This window comes from Cololabis saira, chromosome 20 (genome assembly GCF_033807715.1).
Source record: "Cololabis saira isolate AMF1-May2022 chromosome 20, fColSai1.1, whole genome shotgun sequence".
NCBI classification, from domain to species: Eukaryota; Metazoa; Chordata; class Actinopteri; order Beloniformes; family Belonidae; genus Cololabis; species Cololabis saira.
The window spans coordinates 33,016,582-33,037,425 of NC_084606.1; the positions used below are offsets into that span (position 1 = coordinate 33,016,582).

Genomic DNA, 20,844 nt, shown 5'->3' on the forward strand with positions numbered 1-20,844 from the left:
GGAAATAAAATGATAAGAAAAGAGGTAAAATAATAAAAAGCACAAGTTGTTAAAAAATAAGGGCAGTAGAGTCCAGCAGGTAAATATTTAATTTAGGAGTACGCTTGAGTAAACAGTAATGTTTTTAGGCCTGATTTAAAGGAGCTAACAGTTGGAGCAGACCTCAGGTCTAACGGAAGTTTGTCCCACAGGTTGTTTAATTGTGTCTTGCTGCTTTGAATGTTGATGTAAAACACTTTGAATTACCTTGTGTTGAATTGTGCTATTCAAATAAACTTGCCTTGCCTTGCCTATTAAGAACTCCTTTTTGTTACTTATGTAATAAATGCATTGTTTGTTTTTTTTTTAAGGTTTGTATTAACATTATTTCTCATCACAGCATGTTTTGGCATGAAGCAATACAAGTTTGTGCAAAGAATACCTTTTTTATAATTTAAGAAAAAGCAAAAACAAAAGAAAATAAATAAATAAAATCAACAAAATAGGAAATAAAAAAATAAATAAAACATTGCATGTACATATGAGAACACATGCCAGCATATACTGTACTTCCAAGAGAAAAGAAAGAAGGAAAAAGACAAATAATAAAATCATTTTGAACACAATAAGGAAACACATCTAACATACATGTAGACAGGATAACAATGACTTGTCATATATTGTAGAAGGCACTTATTAAAAATAATAGGTCACAAAAGTGCCTATAATCAGTACTTGAGTTGTAAAAGAAAAAAAATCAGGGGGGATGGTGGATTTTATCATATGGGGACAGATAATTTGTGCTGATTACAAATAATATAATATATTACAAATAATAGCACTGACCAAAACACCTGCAGAAATACTGCAGGAATGACATAGCAGCAGTTAAATGCAGCCTTCTGTAAGCTTTAAATATCCACTGGGCTTACATCAAATACATCAAAACACAACAATAAAAAACTGTTTTCTGAACTTATCAATATGACTCTGTCCTTCACAGGATAAGTAAAATGGATCACTGCAAAAACTCAAAATATTAACAAGAATATTTGTCTTATTTCTAGTTAAAATGTCTCATTTTAGTAAAAAAAAATCTCATTACACTTAAAACAAGATTCATTACTGAAAAAAAAAAAGATTTCCCCTGTTTCAAGTAGATTTTCACTTGAAATAAATAGAAACATCTGCCAGTGGAACAAGATTTCTTTGCTTGTAATAAGAAGATAAATCTTGTCCCACTGGCAGATTTTCCTACTTATTGCAAGTGAAAGTTTACTTGAAACAGGTGAAAATGGTAAAATAAGTTATTTTTCTGGTGTTATTTTTCTGGTGATGACTCTAAATGTTGAAATAGCAGTAAAACGGCATTCATTGATGAAATGACATAAGGGATGGAAAGGGGGGATGGCAGTTTTACAGGGTGGATGATTTGGACCGTTTTTATTTCAGGGGGGATGCCATCCCCCCTCATCCCCCCTCATCCCCCCTCAACTCGAGTATATAATGTATAATGGAGACAGAAAAGCACCGGTTTCGACCATGGATGTATTATTTAACGGTTTCGACCTGTTAATTTAAGACATCAACTTTGATGCAGCCAATGGTCTAACAAAGTAGGAACCGTCCACATCCAAGTTTCCACACGGGCCCCAATCGCGTTGCACCGGGTGTATCCTACGAGCTAATGTTAGGCTAGTTAGATGTAGCTGTAGATATTTGTCATCTTACGCAGCTGTAGAATGGACATCACAAACGCGATTGTTGGGAAACATTAACAATACTTGGCGGTGACATTATTATTCGGCATTGCTGTTGTCGTCGACGTCCCGCCCTGTAATAGTTTTAATCATCAGCTGTCCCGTGTGTTAGCCGGTTAGCCTCCTCAGCTGGTTTCCTCATCTGGCATTTTGGACACGTCAAGGTAAACATTTAGCGAGCAGGGTGTTTGAAGGCGAGTCTGGAGAGGAAAAAAAACGAGTTTTAAGCGGCACAACTTCGCCCGAAGCTGCGAGTTTGTGTTTGTGTTTGTCCAGTTCAGTGAGTTGTTATTGTCGCATTTCTAGTGTCTGTAGAAACAGAAGCAGAAATCCTGAGTAGAGTAGGTTACTGGTTCAGGGTTGACACCCGTCCCTCGAAATACGGAATTGTTCTGTAATTGTGAATTAAAAGTTGCGTTCCGTATTGAACCAATACAGACACATATTATGCTCTTAATTATTTATGCCATAATATACAGGTGGAGGTTGGAAAATTGAATATATTGTAAAACTTCATTCGTAGTAAATTCAACTTAAGATGAAACAAATATATTATTTCCCACTACATGCAAAGTGAGATATTTCAAGCCTTTATTTGTTATAATTTTGGTGATTATGGCTCACAGTTTATGAAAACCCCAAATAAAAATCTCAAAAAATTTGAATATATTATGAAATCAATAAACAATTCAATCATCAAAATTATAACAAATAAAGGCTTAACATATATTGCTTTGCCTGTAATGAGACTATGTAATATACATGTATTAGTTTCACCTTTTAAGTTGAATTATTGAAATAAATTTACTTTTACACCATATTCTTCACCTGTATGTATATTCTACATCTGGGCTGATGTGGACATATAGCATAGGAAGATATTTCAGTTGCTAGTATGGTTGTCTGTCTGTACAGTCATGCAAGTTCAATGCTATTAAAGCACTTTAAACTTTAAATCAAAGCGTTTTGTTTTTTCATATAAAATAAATACATTTCTATGCATTTTAGAAGTTTTGGGGATGTCCTTTTTTTTGGCATATGCGCTGCTGAAATCGGGGCGTCCCTTATTTCTATTTCTGAAAGGTGGCAACCCTAGGCGTCATACTTTCTATATCTACATCATTTGAACATTTCTCACCTTTTCCTTAAGACGTATTCAAGTTTTTTTTTTTTTAAACCCTCAAATCTGTGTAAATCAACAGATCATGGGCTAAAAGATTAAGATGATTTATTAATGTCAGGCTTTCCATTATGAACAAGTACTTCGTGTTGAAATAAAAATCATAAAGTTATTTGTCTCTAACAACGTGTCAGCAGTCAACCTTTTATTGATTCGGTTATTTAACCTTTGATCAGTGATGTCACATTCAAAGATCAGCTTCAGCACACAGAAAAGAGCAGGAGAACAAATACTGATATTTATCATTCTTGAAAACCAGGACATAATCAGCTAACATTTGGCATATGAAATACATAAACTGAAAATAAAGAAATAAGTAAATAAACTGACACACAAAAATGCATACATTTGTTCAAAAGTCAGTGTTCAGTTTAAAGTTTACATTTGAGAAGCTTAATCGAATAGTAGTCTGTATTTTTCTTTGAGATTTTAATTGTCAAAACTGTCCCCCATTCATTCTTGTAACCAAACTGGTTGATAAGATTATTGTTTCACTCTTAAACATGTTAAATGTACCCGTGTCCAGGGAAAACATGTTTATTTGCAAAACGTATTTAATTGCAAGACCTATATAATATATGATGATATGGTGTGGAGATGAAGTGCACATGTTTTGGCTCCAGAACCTCAACCTTGTTGATGTCATTCATTTCTGTGTGACCTGTTTCACACTAAAGCTTAATTTTTGTAATGAAATGTTAAGACTTGTTGAAAAAAAATTTTTTTTTCCTTTAAGGTTCCTCAAATTTACATCTTGATTTTGTGGGGGTGTGATGTCAGAACCGAAGTCCCCCACTCCTGCTGGTGACACATACAAAGGATGGGTCTTCAAGTGGACAAATTACATCAAGGGTTATCAGCGGAGGTGGTTTGTCCTGAGCAATGGACTTTTGTCATATTACAGGTACAGTTTCCATAAGGTGCAGATAACAGAAGTTTTGCAGTAGCTGATTTGTTACACCCAACTAACCATTAATTAAGCATGTGGCTTTCAGTCTCACGCTTATCAACGTGTCTTTTTTTAATTTGAAACAAGTTCTGAGTTGAGTGTAATCCCCTCAGATTTATGTTGTGAAATGGCAAGTATTGTATTGGAAGTGCTCAAGTCAAGCTTTTCTGCTTTTTAGGACCCAGGCAGAGATGGGCCACACATGCCGGGGCACGATCAACTTGGCTACTGCAACAATCACTGTGGATGACGCCTGCAATTTCGTCATATCAAATGGCGGGGCTCAGACGTATCACTTGAAGGCGAGCTGCGAGGTGGAACGTCAACGATGGATCACTGCCCTGGAGCTGGCTAAAGCAAAAGCCGCCCGCATGCAGGCTGAGTCAGGTAAAACAGACATCGGGGATAGTGTGAAGCTGGATAGAAAGGTGGGAGGAAAGTGTAAACATTCTTCTGTTTGTTTTTCTGTGACGGTAACAAAAAAAAAATGGTTATGCCTGTGTTTGAAATAATTTTTTCGTCTGATGTGATTTGTTTTAATTATGAACAGATGACTCGGGCGATGATTTTCCTCCATCATCCCCATCAGCGGCGCCTGGGCAAGGTGGAGGGTCACAAAATACCGAAGTCCAGTCTGCTCTCCGGACTCTGGGCAGCAAAGTAGAAGATCTCAGCACATGCAATGACCTGATCTCAAAGCACGGCTCTGCCCTCCAGAGGTCAGACTCACCTACACAGTCTACTGCTCTCTAGGAAACGCTGCACTCCACACATATTTTGTTTATAGTTTCATATGAGGTATCAACAACTCAAAAACATGAATACTCAGTTTCTTAACGTTTATTTTAAAGTAATATTAATGTTTCTTTGACATTTAGTATCCGAGACTCATTAAATTAAATTTTAATGGCATATCATTCTGTAAATTGATGAAAAAACTCCATCTTGTTCACATTTTTAATATTTATTTCAGGTCTTTATCTGAACTGGACAGTTTGTGTCTGACTGGAGAGGCTGGGGATAAGATTCGTCAGGTGACAGAAAGGGCGACGCTGTTCCGCATCACTTCTAATGCCATGATTAATGTAAGTGTCACCTGCCAGAACAAGCTTTGTGAAGGTGTACTCCATCGTAGATTAAACCGTTCGCAGCCCACATTTGAACTCTTGCTCCCTGGTTCTTAGGTGTTAATGGTAGTTGTTTACATGCTCTCAGGCGTGCAGAGACTTCCTGGCCTTGGCTCAGGCTCACAGCAAGAGATGGCAGAAAGCCTTGCAGGCGGAACGGGACCAGAGAGTAAGGCTGGAGGAGACTTTAGAGCAGCTGGCGAAGCAGCACAATCACCTGGAGCGAGCATTCAGAGGGGCTGCACAGGCGAATGCAAGCACAGATAACAAAAGTACGTTTCAACACCAATGTAGGCCAATCGTTCCAACACTCCTCTTCACTTTGCTCTGTTTTTAGATGTTGTTCTGAGAACTCCTGCTCCTCATCTTTATTTTACTCATTTTATCTCTATTCATAGTGTCACTGAAATAAACCCATCTGCTATTTAATACTTCACATATAGAAAAATCAGCAAATAAACACAAAAATGCAGTTAGGTCCAGTAATATCTGGACAGTCCCAGAGTTTGTAAGGTGTTGCCTTGATACGCCACCACCGCACTGGATTTGAAATATAACACTCAAGATGTGATCAAAATATAGACTTTCATTTTTAATGTAAGAGCTTTCAGAAAAAAAAAAAGAAGAAAAATGTGAAATGTGGGGAATTAGTAGAAATCCAAGCCATTTCAAGCAAAATATGTCAATTTTCAGGGGCTCCTAAGTGTTAATAGGTTAATTGCACAAATGCGTTTCAGTTCCTCGGTACCTCAAATAAATGGAGCAGATAAAAGGTTGATATCAGTTACTGTGTTTGCTTTTGGCAGCTTTATGAGCGAAGCTGCCAATATAAAGTCCAAGGAGATGTTAGTGTCAGTGAAGGAGGCCAATCAATTAGATAACAATAACCTTGGGTGTTGCCAAATCAATCGCACTGGTCAGCACAACAAAATCAAAAGGCAGCCAGATTTAGTGGCAGAATATTTTTGACTTTTGTGGATGTCAGGAAATACTCAGCAAAGGAAAAAATATCATTATGAAATCATGAATATCAATACAGAGGATTTACAACAATAATAATAATCAAACATTTAAGAACAAGACAGATTAGACTGAAGCATTGTAGGCGGTTATACGTGTATGATTCTTAAACAGTAAATGTTGCAGTTTTGTGAAAACGTTTTAAATTAAACCTCAGTGTACACTTTGATCACATCTTCATTTGTTTTATTTCAGATCCATTGCAGTCGTTGTATGGAGGTAAACTATTAACTCTGTTACTGTATTAATACATTTGGACATATGTTGTGACAATCATATTTTCTGAATGCCTAGCCTTTTTTAAAATTTCTCATAAACCCTTTGTTTTGACTTGCAAGCTTTATGTGCCTTTTAAATTCCAGTTTTGTAAAACATTGCTAGACCAGAGCCATAAATAGAAGCAGCAAATATGTTAATTGAAGCATAAAGACCAGATGTGTCCTCGATATGGTTGCAGGCAAAATCACATGTTGCAGGTCTCAGTCCTTTACTCTCTTTACTCTGATGTTGTCTTTTTTTTCTTTAAGTTAAGTAAAATGACCATACTTAAAATAAAGCATAAATAGCATTAATAATTTTTTTAATCTCTTTTAATGATTTTCTCTTTATTTAGGCTGTTTTTTTCTGTCACCATGAAAAACCTTGCAATTGTTGGCACCCATGTCATTCAAAGGTTTAAACTTGTAATATGTAGTTTTGAAATGGCCAAATAAGTTTGGTTTCTGTAATAGAAAAGCTAAAGTGAGTGTTATTTTTAAAGGTGCTGCTGGGCCAGGAAAAGGCGAGGCCAGCGATGAGGATGATGACAACGAGTTCTTTGATGCCATGGAGGAAGCTCCTGAATTTATTACTGTACCTGCTGACCCTCAGTTCCACAAGTCAGTATCTTTGTCAACTTCTGTTTCTTTTTGTCTACTTTTCATACTGCTTGTTCTCCTTACATGTATGTTGTCAGCACGTGATTTGGTTAATTTGGTTTACTATCTGTGTATACATTTATACTCCTTTGCATGTTGAAAATGCTGCTGAAGTAGTCAGCACCCCTGAAGACTGAGAGAATTCTCTTTTTCTTTAATCCATTTCAGAAGGTCAAGCAGTAATGTCAGTGGTCTCAACAGTGAAATGTGCCCAGATGATCAATCGGTAAGCCATTAAAAATGTAATTTACCAATCATTTCTGATATTTAAATGTATATAGATGTATTTTGTCGTAGAGTAAAAGGTCCTGTCATGTTGTAAGTTTATTGACACCTGGAAGGTCTTTCTACTCAATGTTGATACTTGGCCTTGCTGCTGGCTGGACATGAAGATAACCACTCAAATTAATTTGCCAACCCAGCTCAGTGTTTTATAGATCAGAAACTGAGGTATCTGCAGAACTGAGTGCAGGGCTTCATTTCACATCCACGCCTTGCTTTCTTCAACTCCCATACTTTTATTTCGGCCTCGCCGCTCTAAATCACACACAGTCACATGAGACGAATGTTTATTAGGTGACGCTGCAACCTACTGTATTTATTACCCTCCAAAATCAATCAATTTAGGATCCAAAAACCTGGGACAGTTTGAGGTTGTAAAACACAAATGTATATGCATAGAAAGTTTTTACATTTATTTTAGTTTTTATTATTTGTAGTCATTGTAAAGCCAAGATATTTAATGCCCACCAACACCAAATTTCTTATCTACTAATTTTTGCATTTCCGCCCTGCAACATACAGGACTGTCTCAGAAAATTAGAATATTTTATACAAATATTCATATACAAAAACAAAAATGTCATACATTCTGGATTCATTACAAATCAACGGAAATATTGCAAGCCTTTTATTATTTTAATATTGCTGATCATGGCTTACAGCTTAAGAAAACTCAAATATCCTATCTCAAAAAATGTATTTATTTTTTATTTTATTATTTCAGTTGATTTGTAATGAATCCAGAATGTATGACATTTTTGTTTTTTTTTAATTGCATTACAGAAAATAAAGAACTTCATCACAATATTCTCATTTTCTGAGACAGTCCTGTACATACAGAAGCAGAAGGTAGTTTAGTTGTAGGAGAGAGGGGAATTAAAAGGCGTTTTTAGATTGGATCCTGCTGATATCGCTGGATGATGAACGTGTGTTTAACGTGCGTTGGCAATATAAATGCAAGGCGTGTTATTTGTCACCTCAGGCCTGAAGGCGAGTCGGGAGGCGTTATCCGCGAAACAAAGCGTAACCTGTGTAGGCGTGTAGAGTTACATTAAGCTCCACATCAGCAAGATTTATATGCTATCAGACAGGTGTCATTTTCAAAACGAGGATGGATGAACATCGAGTGTTTTTGGCCGGGTTTTGCATCTTGGAAAGCTCATCGTTGTGTCCAGTTGTCCAAACAATGGCCCATCCTTTGTGGTTCTGGACATACGCTGGGTCTCCACAGTTATCTTACTAATATAGATCCCACATGTGACGTCTTGTTGCTGGAGTTACTCTCATCAGCTGTTTCCTTATTTTATAAAATAATAAATAAATAAAAAAATTCCCGGTCTTTTAGAGACGATGACAAACCTTAGTTGGACATCTGTGTTTCTATTCATCACTGGCTGTTTTAACCGCATGATCACTTGGACTAATAGTTTTTAAACACTAAAAAAAAAAAAAAAAACAGCTATTTTGCAACTGCTGTCCCTGGACTGGTGTAAAATAGTCAACCTAAAAGAAAATTATTAAGATATAATCAATAAAACATTTCCAAATAAGAATGCTACATCAGAATAAAGATTAAAAGGTAAGAGACTAAGCTAAAATACATACACACACACAGGTTAACATAAGCTCAACAACAGACAATTGCTACAAACAAAAACAGAAACAACATGAAGCAGCAACAGTAACATCAACATCAACAATTTTTCTGGAATGTGTTGCTGGCATGAAATGCGAAATGTTTGGACATGACAAACAAAACAAAGTTGATAAGGAAAAAAAACCCCAGAATGTTTATTGTTTCTGCAAAAAAATACCGCATTGAACCGAAAGTAACTCCCTTCTCATCAAGACATATCTTTTGGGGGGGAAAAAAAGTATGACCGCCAAATCTTGTGTTGTCCTAGTAAAGATTTTTCTATGCAAGTATGAGCACTTTTCCATAAGTTAATGACATAGTGATTAAAATAGAGCAGCTACTCTCCAAAGACTGGGAGTCAACTGCTGGACGAGAGCGTCTCTGTGTTTTACATCGCTTCTTTTGACGACTGAAGTTTTTTTTTTTGTTTAATTTAAAGGAGGGAAAAAGCTTGTCTTATATTCGGGTCTAAATTAAAATTCAATGAGTTTATTTATTATCTATATTTTACATTTATTCAGGGCTGTTTTTGTGTTTGTTTCTTTGTTCTTTTTCTAAAGCGCAAAGTTGACATTTTTACAGCCTTTTTTAACAAACCAATTTTTAACTTTTCTTTAATTTACAGGACTGTCTCAGAAAATTAGAATATTGTGATAAAGTTCTTTATTTTCTGTAATGCAATTAAAAAAACAAAAATGTCATACATTCTGGATTCATTACAAATCAACTGAAATATTGCAAGCCTTTTATTATTTTAATATTGCTGATTAGGGTTTACAGTTTAAGATTAAGATTCCCAGAATATTCTAATTTTTTGAGATAGGATATTTGAGTTTTCTTAAGCTGTAAGCCATGATCATCAATATTAAAATAATAAAAGGCTTGCAATATTTCAGTTGATTTGTAATGAATCCAGAATGTATGACATTTTTGTTTTTGTAATTGCATTACAGAAAATCACAATATTCTAATTTTCTGAGACAGTCCTGTACATTTTTTCTGCAAGTCAGTGCCCTTGCTGCTCCTCTCTACTTCAAGCACAAGAGGGAGACATTGTCTTGCTGCATTTCTGTAGGGACCATCTTACAGACATGCTCTAAAATGAGTGGAAACCAGTTTGACCCAGTAGGCGTTGAATACCCAACCAGTCTGTTCAGTAGCAAAGGATGTGAACGTGAGAAAGAACAATCTGAGGCATCCTGTTTCTTCTAATGGCCCTACAATAAGTAAAAGTACTGGGCATTAGTGTACACAAAATATGATTGTGGAACTGATTTTGTGATTCAGAGATAATTTTGAATTAAACTCAAAGAAAACAGCCGATGTGTGTTTTAAAATGGCTTCTAGGAGTTTTTATGCAGCTGATTGATGGAAATGTCTGCTTTGTAGCTTAATGAGGAGCCGCTGACGATGAACCAGGAGTCCCCCTCTATGGAGTTGGTCCCCTTGAAAAAGAGGCGGACACGTATCCCAGACAAACCCAACTACTCTCTGAACCTCTGGAGCATCATGAAGAACTGCATCGGCAAAGAGCTGTCCAAGATCCCCATGCCTGTGAGTATTTGTGGCTACGGTTACTGTGATCAAGCATCTTCTTTTTCCTCTGGATTCTTCAAAGTAAAACAATTAGCAGAAAGTGTTGGATCTCATGTTGCCAAAGCAATTTCATTATACAAAACACAAAAACGGAAACAACAGTTCTGGCTTTTGAACCTGAGCCCGAAGAAGATGTTTGCTTTCGTTAGTGCTGTCAATGAGTGACATTTTATTAATTGAAAGTTGTCTATCATAGTTTAGTGCCAGGACTCAGTTTAGTGGGTCACAGTTTACTGTGTACTTTGAACTCAGTAGCAGCCAGCTTGAAGATGCCTTAAGAAATGTACCCAAGACTATCAGATGTAATTTAGGGAGAAACCTCCTAAAATCAGTCCTCTGCAACCCCTAACTGCTTCTTTGTGATGCATGTGGTAGAGTTTAGCTGACCTTTTGCATAGATATTGTACTATCCCGACTCCCGTACTCGGGTGTAAGGATTAATTCACATAGGAATTGTTATTGTTCTTTTTTGTTATTATTTCTTCACCTTTTCACCTTGCAGATTAAATACTAGTATGTGGGAAAGCTTCAGTTTCTACAACAGCATAAGTGTCTTTTCTTTGGTTTATTATTGTAATATCAGATTTTTCTTTTGTGTGAAAACTGTATTGCCCGGTGCACAAAACGGCAAGATTTAGTTTTCAAGTTTTTGTTGATCTGTGAATCAGAGGATATTTTACGTGGAGGTGTAAACCGAAGAATCTGTGGTCTTGATTTCTTTCATAACGCAGCTGTAACATTCCAGTTTACACCCATCTTGCATTACTTAAGTAAAAGATTATCAAAGGAATTTAATCTTAATAATACTGTAATTAAAAAAAAAACAAAAAAAAAACAAAAGCCCTGACAACAATGTTGACAGAAGGAGGAAGAAAATATCTGTTTTCGTTTCATCACAATGGTGAAACATAACATGCCATCTTCTGAATAGATGTGGGCTGTGAGCAGGGCTTTCAGTGGTGGAGGCCTCAGTGTTTTTACAGTGACATTACTAAAAAATAGGGTAGTTGAAAGAAAGATAAAGAGAAACTGCTTAACATCAAGACTCATCGCAACATCTAAGATCACAAAGCGCTTCTGGAATTCCTTTCAGCAATACTGGGTCGACAGCATTCTCTTCAGTCAGCTGTGATTTATGACACATCACTGACAACTACTTTAGTACATAAGTACATAAGACCTGTTTTGTAGGTGCTTAATGAAAGATTCCTGCAGGCACGCATTTATTCATTCATTCTCCTTTACTGCTGCTTCAAAGTGCACCACCGTGTCTTCAAAAGAAAAGACTGAGTCATACCAGATCCTTATCCTGCCTTTGTGCTGAGGAAATAATAAGGCAATAAATACAGGCAGTTTATGTTTGTGGCAACTTTCTTCTATTATGGAACAACAGACCCTGAATTATTATAAAAAGATGTTTGTGTAACCTCCGTTTTAGTGAGCAGCCGAATCACAAACTTTCTTCTCTTGCGCATTCAGTTCTTTTCATGGTTGCTCAGTTTTACTGTGTTGCCACAATACAATTGTGCACATATGAACAAACATGAATTTATTCTGCCTTATAGGTAAACTTCAATGAGCCAATCTCCATGCTGCAGCGGTTGTCAGAAGACCTTGAATATCACGAGCTGCTGGATAAGGCCTCAAAGTGCCAAAACTCTCTGGAACAGATGTGCTATGTCGCAGCGTTCTGCATATCTGCCTACTCCACCACCGTTTACCGCACAGGAAAACCCTTCAACCCTCTGCTGGGAGAGACGTACGAGCTGGACCGCCGGAGAGAGAGCGGCTATCGGTCCCTCTGTGAGCAGGTGAGGTGGAAAAAAGCTTAAGAAGCAAAGGATTTTCTGCCAGGAAGTGAAGATTAATGAATAATGAAGGTCAGGAATGGTGACTTGAAATCCCACTGAGTAAGCATTTTGACAAAATTCACTTCCTTTTAAAAAAAAAAAAAAAAAAAGCAGTGACACAAGCAGTGAGATGCAGCTTATTTTGTGTAGTGGCTGGTAATTTTGCTCAGCTGGGTACTTATTGCAAACAAAATAAGTAATATCTGAGGAATTCTCACATTCTCACACAAGTCTGTCTGTCTCGCCTGGACAAAAAAGGTCACCGCAGAGTTACCACGGCAACGTAGTGACGTGCCAGAACTTCTTTTTGGTTATGACTAGGGATGAGAATTGATTCGATTTTATTTATACCAACACCATTTGTTAAAATTCTGCTTATAGATCAATTCCGGCCCAGGTTTAAATGAACCAAGCAGGTTTTTAGCTGCGACACAACTGCTCCTATTTCAAAAAGAGCACTGACTGGTTTTTTGATGCTACACCGCTCCAGGTGACAGCAGTGTCTACATTAGCTGCATTTACTATGCAGTCACACTGCATTCTTCACTGCATGTCAAATCAATATCTTTCTTTACGTCTCGCTGTTGCTTTGGTATGTAGGCTACGTGTTGATATATATATTTACAGCGCCTACGGGCATAGATAAATAAATGCTATGGTTTAAGAGGCGTTTGATTCAGGTTATACAAATATTAGAAAATGTTCAGACGTGGAACTGGTTTTCAAATGTCACTTCTACACTGTTGAAATTTAAATTACAGCTCTATGGGCAAAACTGTAATTATATACTAAGAGGAAAGTGCCCTCAGTTTTCGTCTGTCATGTGGCGTTGGGTAATAGTAAAAAGATGTGCAGAGATTATTCTAAAGCCAAATTGGTTTAAACTGCACGTGCTGTTTATAGGAGATAGTGTTAAAAGAATGTAAATGTTTACCCGTACTCAGGATGAAAAGCTTTGTCAGGTACAGTGAAGAACATTTTAAATTACTAGGAAATTGTTGTGGTGTCAGGTGCAATCAGAGTAAAAACAAATAGAGAAAATGTTGCAAAAATCAGGAAAAAAGTTGTTTTATGTATACAAATTTGATATATACTAAATGTGTGTGTAGATATATAAATGTATATATGTGTGTGTGTGTGTGTGTGTGTGTGTGTGTGTGTGTGTGTGTGTGTGTGTGTATATATATATATATATATATATATATATATAGTAAAATGTTATATGTTTACTGTTAGGTAGGTTTATATTAGTTATTTTATTAAACTTTTATTTGATGAAATTATGAAATCATTTTCCACATGATGGCAGCCAAAATACACCAACCCTAAATCCTAATGAAGATGAACAGTATAATTACATTAACTGTAAAGGGAGGATTTGTTTTTCTTGACAAACAAATCTGTTACCAAATGAAATTGGCATCATAACTAGTAAAACTGGCACTAACCGCCAACCAAAAGCACGACTCTTTGAGGTTCCAAGTCTCTGTTTTTGTTCCCTCCTCTCAGGTGAGTCACCATCCTCCTGCTGCGGCTCATCATGTGATATCTGATCGCGGCTGGACCCTGAGACAGGAAATCACTGTTGCCAGCAAGTTCAGGGGAAAATACCTGTCCATTATGCCTTTAGGTGAGACATGATTTATGACATGAACACTCCTTGTTTCTTCATGATTGATAGGGTACGATACCGGCAGTGGGCTATGATAACAAATCAAATCAAAAGCGCACGCACGCAATTAGAATAGTTTCGATACAATTACATGACCAATCCCTGAGGCATTGTCTGGGGAATCGCAGCTCGGTTGCAATAGTATCGTGCAGACAATTGGTGTGTTCATGTTTTTTTTGCTGTGTTTTTCTTTCTAAGTTTCCTCTTGCTTTGCAGGCACAATTCACGCAATCTTTGAAAAGGGCAACAATCACTACACGTGGAAGAAAGTTACCACCACAGTGCACAACATCATCGTAGGAAAACTATGGATCGATCAGGTGAGACTGACGTCTACCTGCGAAGGTTGTTGCACATAACATTTGAGTGACTGAAGTAAACCACAAAACCTGGGCAACAGTAGGGAAAGTTTTTCAACATGAGTTGTGTTGTGTAAAAGCAACAACAAAGTAAATCATTTCCAACCATACCTGTCACTTTTAAGAGCACAGAACCAGTATTGCAGGAGTTGTTCGGTAACCTTTCATGACTAAGACTTGTACAAGTATTTCTTTTAATTAATGTATTCATATGCACATATGGACTCATTTTAATATCGTTTCATTTTAAATCCTGTGCTCTGACCTTAATATCTTGTACAGAGGTAAAATGCACCATGCTATATGAGAAAAGTCTTTAAAGTCTTCTAAAGTAAAAGTATCATATATGGTAAAATGAATATACAGGACTGTCTCAGAAAATTAGAAATGTCATACATTCTGGATTCATTACAAATCAACTGAAATATTGCAAGCCTTTTATTATTTTAATATTGCTGATCATGGTTTACAGCTTAAGAAAACTCAAATATCCTATCTCAAAAAATTTGAATATTCTGGGAATCTTAATCTTAAAATGTAATCCATAATCAGCAATATTAAAATAATAAAAGGCTTGCAATATTTCAGTTGATTTGTAATGAATCCAGAATGCATGACATTTTAGTTTTTTTAATTGCATTACAGAAAATAAAGAACTTTATCACAATATTCTAATTTTCTGAGACAGTCCTGTAGTTTTGTTTGATTGAAATATATGCTTTTGTTATTCAAACACAACAAAATAACCTTTCGTCAGGGTAAAATAAGAACTGAATAGAGTAGATGTTGACCTGAAACTGTTCCTGTTCCAGTCGGGGGAGATTGACGTAGTGAACCACACCACAGGAGACCGCTGCCACTTGAAGTTTGCTCCTTACAGCTACTTCTCTCGAGATGTAGCCAGAAAGGTGAGGAGGAGTACAAACATGGTTTCTTGCACAACTTAGGACTTCATTTCATAAGTACTGTTGGTTTTGTTATTTAGTTTTTGCCGTCATCACATATTTACATGGCATTCATGCTGCCTGTTTGTGTCTAATCGTATATGTCTGTCGTCTTTCTTCCTTGCTGCTGATGAATCCCATCGTGGACTAACAAAGCTCCTCACTCCCTTGTTTGCGTGTCTCATGTTTCCAGGTAACGGGCGTGGTGATGGACAAGGACGGAAAGGCTCACTATGTGCTCTCAGGCACGTGGGATGAAAAGATGGAGTTTTCCAGGGTGATGCAGAGCAGTCGAGGAGGAGAAAACGGCACAGAGGGCAAACAGAAGACCGTCTATCAAACCCTCAAAGCCAGAGAGGTGTGGAGGAGAAACCCTCTACCGTAAGTATCTTTGATGTGGATGCCTTGAGACTATAAATGCTAATGGCAAAATCAGTCTTGAGACAGGTGAGCTTATTTTACTGTTGTGATCTCTGTCGGCATCTGAGCCTATCATTTATTTTTGCATCGTTGAGGGATGATGAACCCATGAGCAAAAACGAAATGTGTCGTTTAGACCTTGGATATTCCTACAGCTGCGGCTCGCTCCTCTGCGGTGCCATCTTGACCTGCCGCTGCAGCGGCTCGTTTCTGCAGGAGGTTCCCAGAGACATCTTTTTTCCTGGGGGTTCAGGTTGTGCTCTGTCTCTTGGATTCTGATTCCTCTGCTGCTGGTGCTCGCCCCTCTAAGCTCACGATCTCAGCCTGGAATTCTGCCTTGATTTCAGCCAGTGTGTTATCATCAGTCTCATATTCTCCGCGGTAACGAGGGTCGAGGAAAGTGCACTTTCGCAGTAATTTGCGCACTGAATCAGATTCATACTAGGCCTCCATCTTCTTTAGAATTGCAGTTTTTATTGACTTTGTTAGTTCGAGGTTGTTTTCTTTTTTGACACCAAGTCACTCGGTGCGGGACCTGCCATCTTTCTCCCCCTCTCTCTCCCAGTGCGTCTCTCTCCCCTCCGCGCCGTCACGTGACGACATCACGTTCATAAACTTTATGGAAAGTCTCAAAATGTAGGCTAAAACATATTCAACGATTTAAGTAAAACTGAAAATTCAACCACACAAGTGCAATTTTAGGCATTAAATTACTTTTATTTGATTTTTTTTTTTTTTTTATTATTTTTTTATCCCCGATTTTTTTACCCATTTCATCACCCAGTGCTCCCTAGGTAACAGTCCTGGGCATTGCTCCCCTCTGCCAACCCAGGGAGGGCCCTACACTGAGCTCAGGTCTCCTCCTTAACCTGAGGAGTGATGGACCGCTTCTTTTCACCAGACAGGATGAGGATTCTCTGACCGGACGTAGCGCGTGGAAGGATCACGTTATTCCGGCCGGATCCTCCCCACCCCATCTGACGCCCCGGTTGGCCAGAGGGGGCAGTAGAGCCCAGGACTGTTGCATGTTTTTGTGAGGGTAGCTCACAATAGCTACCCAGGGGAACACGGGGAGAACATGCAAACTCCACACAGAAAGATCCTTTCACCAATTTATTTGATATTTAATTGTTATCTCTATAAGTCCATTGCATTTTTCCATGACGGTATTGAAAATGATACCGCTGCTATTTTTAGACACCGACAGTATACGGTATTACCGTAATACCACCCAAGCTTAATACCTATGTAGATATGAATTTCTGAAATATTTGCATACATGTCTAAATAGTTTTTGTTATACTTTCAATGCATCACTTGAGTTGAGATTTGTTCTGAACCTCATGTAGAAGAAAAATAGAACAATGTTGGTGTCAACAGTGAGTTATGTAGTTTTATGTAGTTTTGACAGGCGGCTTTGGGTTTGCCCTCAGTGACGGAGCAGAAACCATGTACTACTTCACTACGCTGGCTATGACCCTGAACGAGCCCGAGGAAGGCGTGGCGCCCACCGACAGCCGGCGCAGGCCCGACCAGCGTTTAATGGAGGACGGCCGCTGGGATGAAGCCAATGCCGAAAAGCAGCGTCTGGAGGAGAAGCAGCGCATTGCCAGGCGTGAACGAGAGCGGGAGGCCGTGAACCAACGCACCTCCAGTCAATCAGAAGAAGGTAAGAGTCAAGTGTATTGCAGCTTCTGTGTGTGTTCCTCTCTGGCATGCTTGGGGGGAAATCCTGGAATCAAGGGGTTAAAAAAAATCTCTATGATTCCCCCTTTTTCTCTTCTAAAAGCTGTCGATGAGGATTCTCTTTCAGATCCTTCATTGAAAAGCAAGTATTCCTCTTTTTATTTTCAACGGTCCCTTCGTTGTGCATGAATTAAAAGTTAACAGGTTAGTTTTTTTTTCTATTTCTCTCTTTTTCAGGCGCTCCTCACGACAACTACAACGCACTTTGGTTTGACCGCGGTGAGGACCAGATCACAGGTGAGCAAATCCACGTCTATAAGGGAGGCTACTGGGAAGCTAAGGATCAAGGCGGCTGGGAGGGCTGCCCGGACATATTTTGACATCGTCATTGACTTGACAAAGTGCCCTGAAGAGACTGACCATCACAGCTGCCAGGTGGAGGGCTGCGCAAAGCCCCGCTTGTCCCCTTACTTGGATGGCTGTTTCCCCTTTCAGCGGCTCTCTGTTCTAAGAGATCTCCCAGACTGTCACTGCTGTAGATGAAGGGTGAGGTTGGTTTTTTTTGTTTTTTTTTAACCCCCCCCTCCCACCCTCCACTTTCCGTGTAACATCTCCGTGGGTCCACTGTCGCCATCTATGAAGACTGGAATCAAAATGTGTGTCTTTTCGGTTCCGAGTTCGGTCAGCACAAGGAGGGAATAGAGTAGATCACTCGCTGAGCGTCAACCCAAGTTTGCTCAGTCTGGATCAGGAGCAGAAGAGCTTTTGAGCAGATGTGTGATAATGTAGTGTCCCTACTATCATCTACAGTGCAGTCTTCTTCGATAATAACTCTAAAAGGGGGTAAAATCTAAGTAATATATATACACTTATAGATAAATATGATTAAAATGATCTTTAAAATGTCAACTGGTGGCCTTTAAAATATTAGCAAGATAATTTTTTTTTTTATCTCTGATTTTTTTTTTTTTGTCTTAATGTAATTAAGTGAAGGTTCTAGTGTGCTTGTGAGTGTAACGATTATCTGTTCTTCCATCATTTAACAACACAGCCGCTGTGCTCTACAGCGTGCTTAATAAAAGACTCAATCGTCCAGGATACTGGTTCACCATCCACACTATCACATTTAGTAGTTAGTTCTCTCTCTCAACATGAAGGCCTAACAGAAAATTGATGATAAAAGTTACTCTTCAGCCTTAAAAACGAGCAAACTTGCTCTAACTTGTGTGGATAAAATCCTTAACATTTATAGGTGGTTTCAAGTACAAAGCTGTTTTGAAGGAAGGGAAGCGCCGATTTGGTAAAATGGGAAAAAAAAAAGTTTTATTGAACAGCTGTAAATGAAATGACTCTTTTTCACAGTGTTTTGCCAATAGAGTAACGTTATTAGATTGCAATAAGAATGGTTTAACACACAGCCACAGATGATTGGTGTACAAGGTGAGATGAGCGAGGAAAACAAACTGTAATTGCCGTGGTGAACGAGTGCAAACGTGCCACTGTATGTCTGCAGAGTTCATGCATATGCAAGTACGATTTGACATCAAAAACATAAAATAAAGGTGTATGCGTGTGACTGTGTGTGTGTGTGCGCATTTCATAATTTTGTTTGTAAGTGTACTTAAAAATGAAGAATAAAGAAAAGAATTTAAAAGCGTTGCAAATAACTATGATTTTATAAATGTATAGAAATGATAGTATCTGTAACTGTATTGTAGTTTTTTTTTGTTTTTTTTTTTTCTTCTCATATTTTGGTTCCTCTTGTAATGTTGCAGGACTTCATTTTCACAAAAAAAGGGAGTTCATGTACTTGACTCAGACATGACATTTCTCAGTATTTTGTATTAACGCAGAAAAAAGGAATCTGTAATAAATGCTGTAATGTCAAAAGAAACGTTTCATATCGTGTCCTTTAGCGTCATTCGCTCCTTTAGATAATAATGTCAAACTCAAATGGAGGCTTTTTTTGTGGATTTATATTTACTTGTCCCTTTGAATAATATATATATATATATATATATATATATACAATATATTAATAAATACAGTACAATATACTTTTGACAGAATAACAAAATGTGATCATTTTTAAACTGAAAGGTGCCTACCACTTCTTTCAGATTTGCATTAGATATCTGGAGGATCATTGTTAACTTGCATGGCTGGACTATTTACTGATTGACCATAGCTTATAACAAGTAAATCATATTATTGATTATCTTTACAAAACCGCTGTGAGAACTGCGGAGGAGTCTGTATTTTAGAGAGAGTTGTTCAGAAATGATGTGGAAAAAATGGCCAAAAATAATTTGCATCGTAGTATTTTGTTTGATCACTTTTAAAGGAGCATGAGGCTCCTTTTAAGAAATGAGACTCATTAGCGCTACCCTTCGCCATGACGGCCGTTGGGGGTACTGCAGCCAACAGCGAAGCCGGCACGGGAGAACGGGGAGAACGCGCATGCAGCGTCATTTGACGTCACATCTGCAGGACAGGGCAGGAAATTCGGCCCCACAATTGCAGCACATTTTGCAGCACACAGCCTGTTCAAGGCAACGGAGAGATACACTAGAGGGCTCATTCTTTTTGGTTTGGAACGCTTCATCTGACATTATTACTAGAAAACTTAAAACGTATACGAATTTTTTTCATAAATCCTGCCTCAATCCTGCCTCATGCTCCTTTAACCGTTGTTACACCAACCGTTTGCGATGTTTGGATAAGCTTACACAATGTTGTTACAGTAATGTTTGTCCAAGTCTTGTTCTCGTGGTAGGACGAACCGTGGTTCGTCAAGTCTTTTTTCAGTATTCTCAATAAGGTGATGGCCCATGTGTGAATATGTCTCCTGACCCCAGAACCACTCTATCATCATTTGAGCGCAATGAATTCTGGTGTTATCTTGGAGAATGCCTGTGCCGACTTAAGAAAAATCTAAGCCAGCCCATCAAAAGCAAGCCCGGATCATGATACTGCCCCCACAGGCCTGTCCCGATAAGCACTAAGACATGAACTCACCATTTCTCTCTCAAAGATGATAGTTCACCTTCATCCCTCCAGGTTTTAATAACATGTTGAACAGCTCTTAACTGTTTCAGCAATCTCTTTAGTTGTTTTATTTACTCATTCTGCACCCATAATTAGCTTCTTCTGAAACAAAGTAACATCTTTTACACAATCGCAGGATGTTTCTCCCAACGTGCTTGTTTTAACGATAATTGTGTGACGTAAAATGATTCACGTGATGATCATTGTACCCTGGCTGTTCATTTGTTCGTGTAAAAATGTCTTTTTCAACATATCCTGGTCAGAGTTCCTCAATAAGCACATGAGGCCAAAACAATAATATTACACAGTGGAAAATATAAAGTTGGTCTTCTTAATTTTTTTTTACCTTTTCTGCACACATATTAATGATTGATATCATGCAGGTAAAAACCAAAGGCATATATATGTGCATTATTGCT

The 20,844-nt window shown here is 37.9% G+C and overlaps 1 protein-coding gene across 4 annotated transcripts; it reads left to right on the plus strand.

Annotated features, from left to right (window-relative positions):
* The first annotated feature begins 1,650 nt into the window (after positions 1 to 1,650).
* Positions 1,651 to 19,253, plus strand: LOC133420054 (oxysterol-binding protein 1-like). Of its 4 annotated transcripts, XM_061709611.1 has the most exons (18): positions 1,651 to 1,903; positions 3,656 to 3,823; positions 4,047 to 4,255; positions 4,419 to 4,587; positions 4,842 to 4,953; positions 5,084 to 5,267; positions 6,211 to 6,234; positions 6,776 to 6,893; positions 7,101 to 7,158; positions 10,240 to 10,404; positions 12,012 to 12,257; positions 13,806 to 13,926; positions 14,185 to 14,288; positions 15,140 to 15,235; positions 15,465 to 15,652; positions 17,125 to 17,360; positions 17,481 to 17,519; positions 17,615 to 19,253. In XM_061709611.1, the coding sequence occupies exons 2-18, from the start codon at positions 3,693 to 3,695 to the stop codon at positions 17,755 to 17,757; spliced, it is 2,343 nt and encodes a 780-aa protein (XP_061565595.1). In that variant the 5' UTR covers positions 1,651 to 1,903; positions 3,656 to 3,692; the 3' UTR covers positions 17,758 to 19,253. The 4 variants fall into 4 exon arrangements, with proteins under 4 accessions (XP_061565595.1, XP_061565597.1, XP_061565596.1 ...); XM_061709613.1 differs by lacking the exon at positions 17,481 to 17,519; XM_061709612.1 differs by lacking the exon at positions 6,211 to 6,234.
* The last annotated feature ends 1,591 nt before the right edge of the window (positions 19,254 to 20,844 follow it).

What these genes read in the sequence shown, in the direction of transcription:
- LOC133420054 (XM_061709611.1), top strand. Translation starts at nt 3,693, where the DNA reads ATGTCAGAACCGAAGTCCCCCACTCCTGCTGGTGACACATACAAAGGA. An exon ending in ATTGCAGTCGTTGTATGGAG is followed by an intron (nt 6,235 to 6,775) that starts GTAAACTATTAA and finishes TTATTTTTAAAG; the next exon opens with GTGCTGCTGGGCCAGGAAAA. An exon ending in GCTGACCCTCAGTTCCACAA is followed by an intron (nt 6,894 to 7,100) that starts GTCAGTATCTTT and finishes AATCCATTTCAG; the next exon opens with AAGGTCAAGCAGTAATGTCA.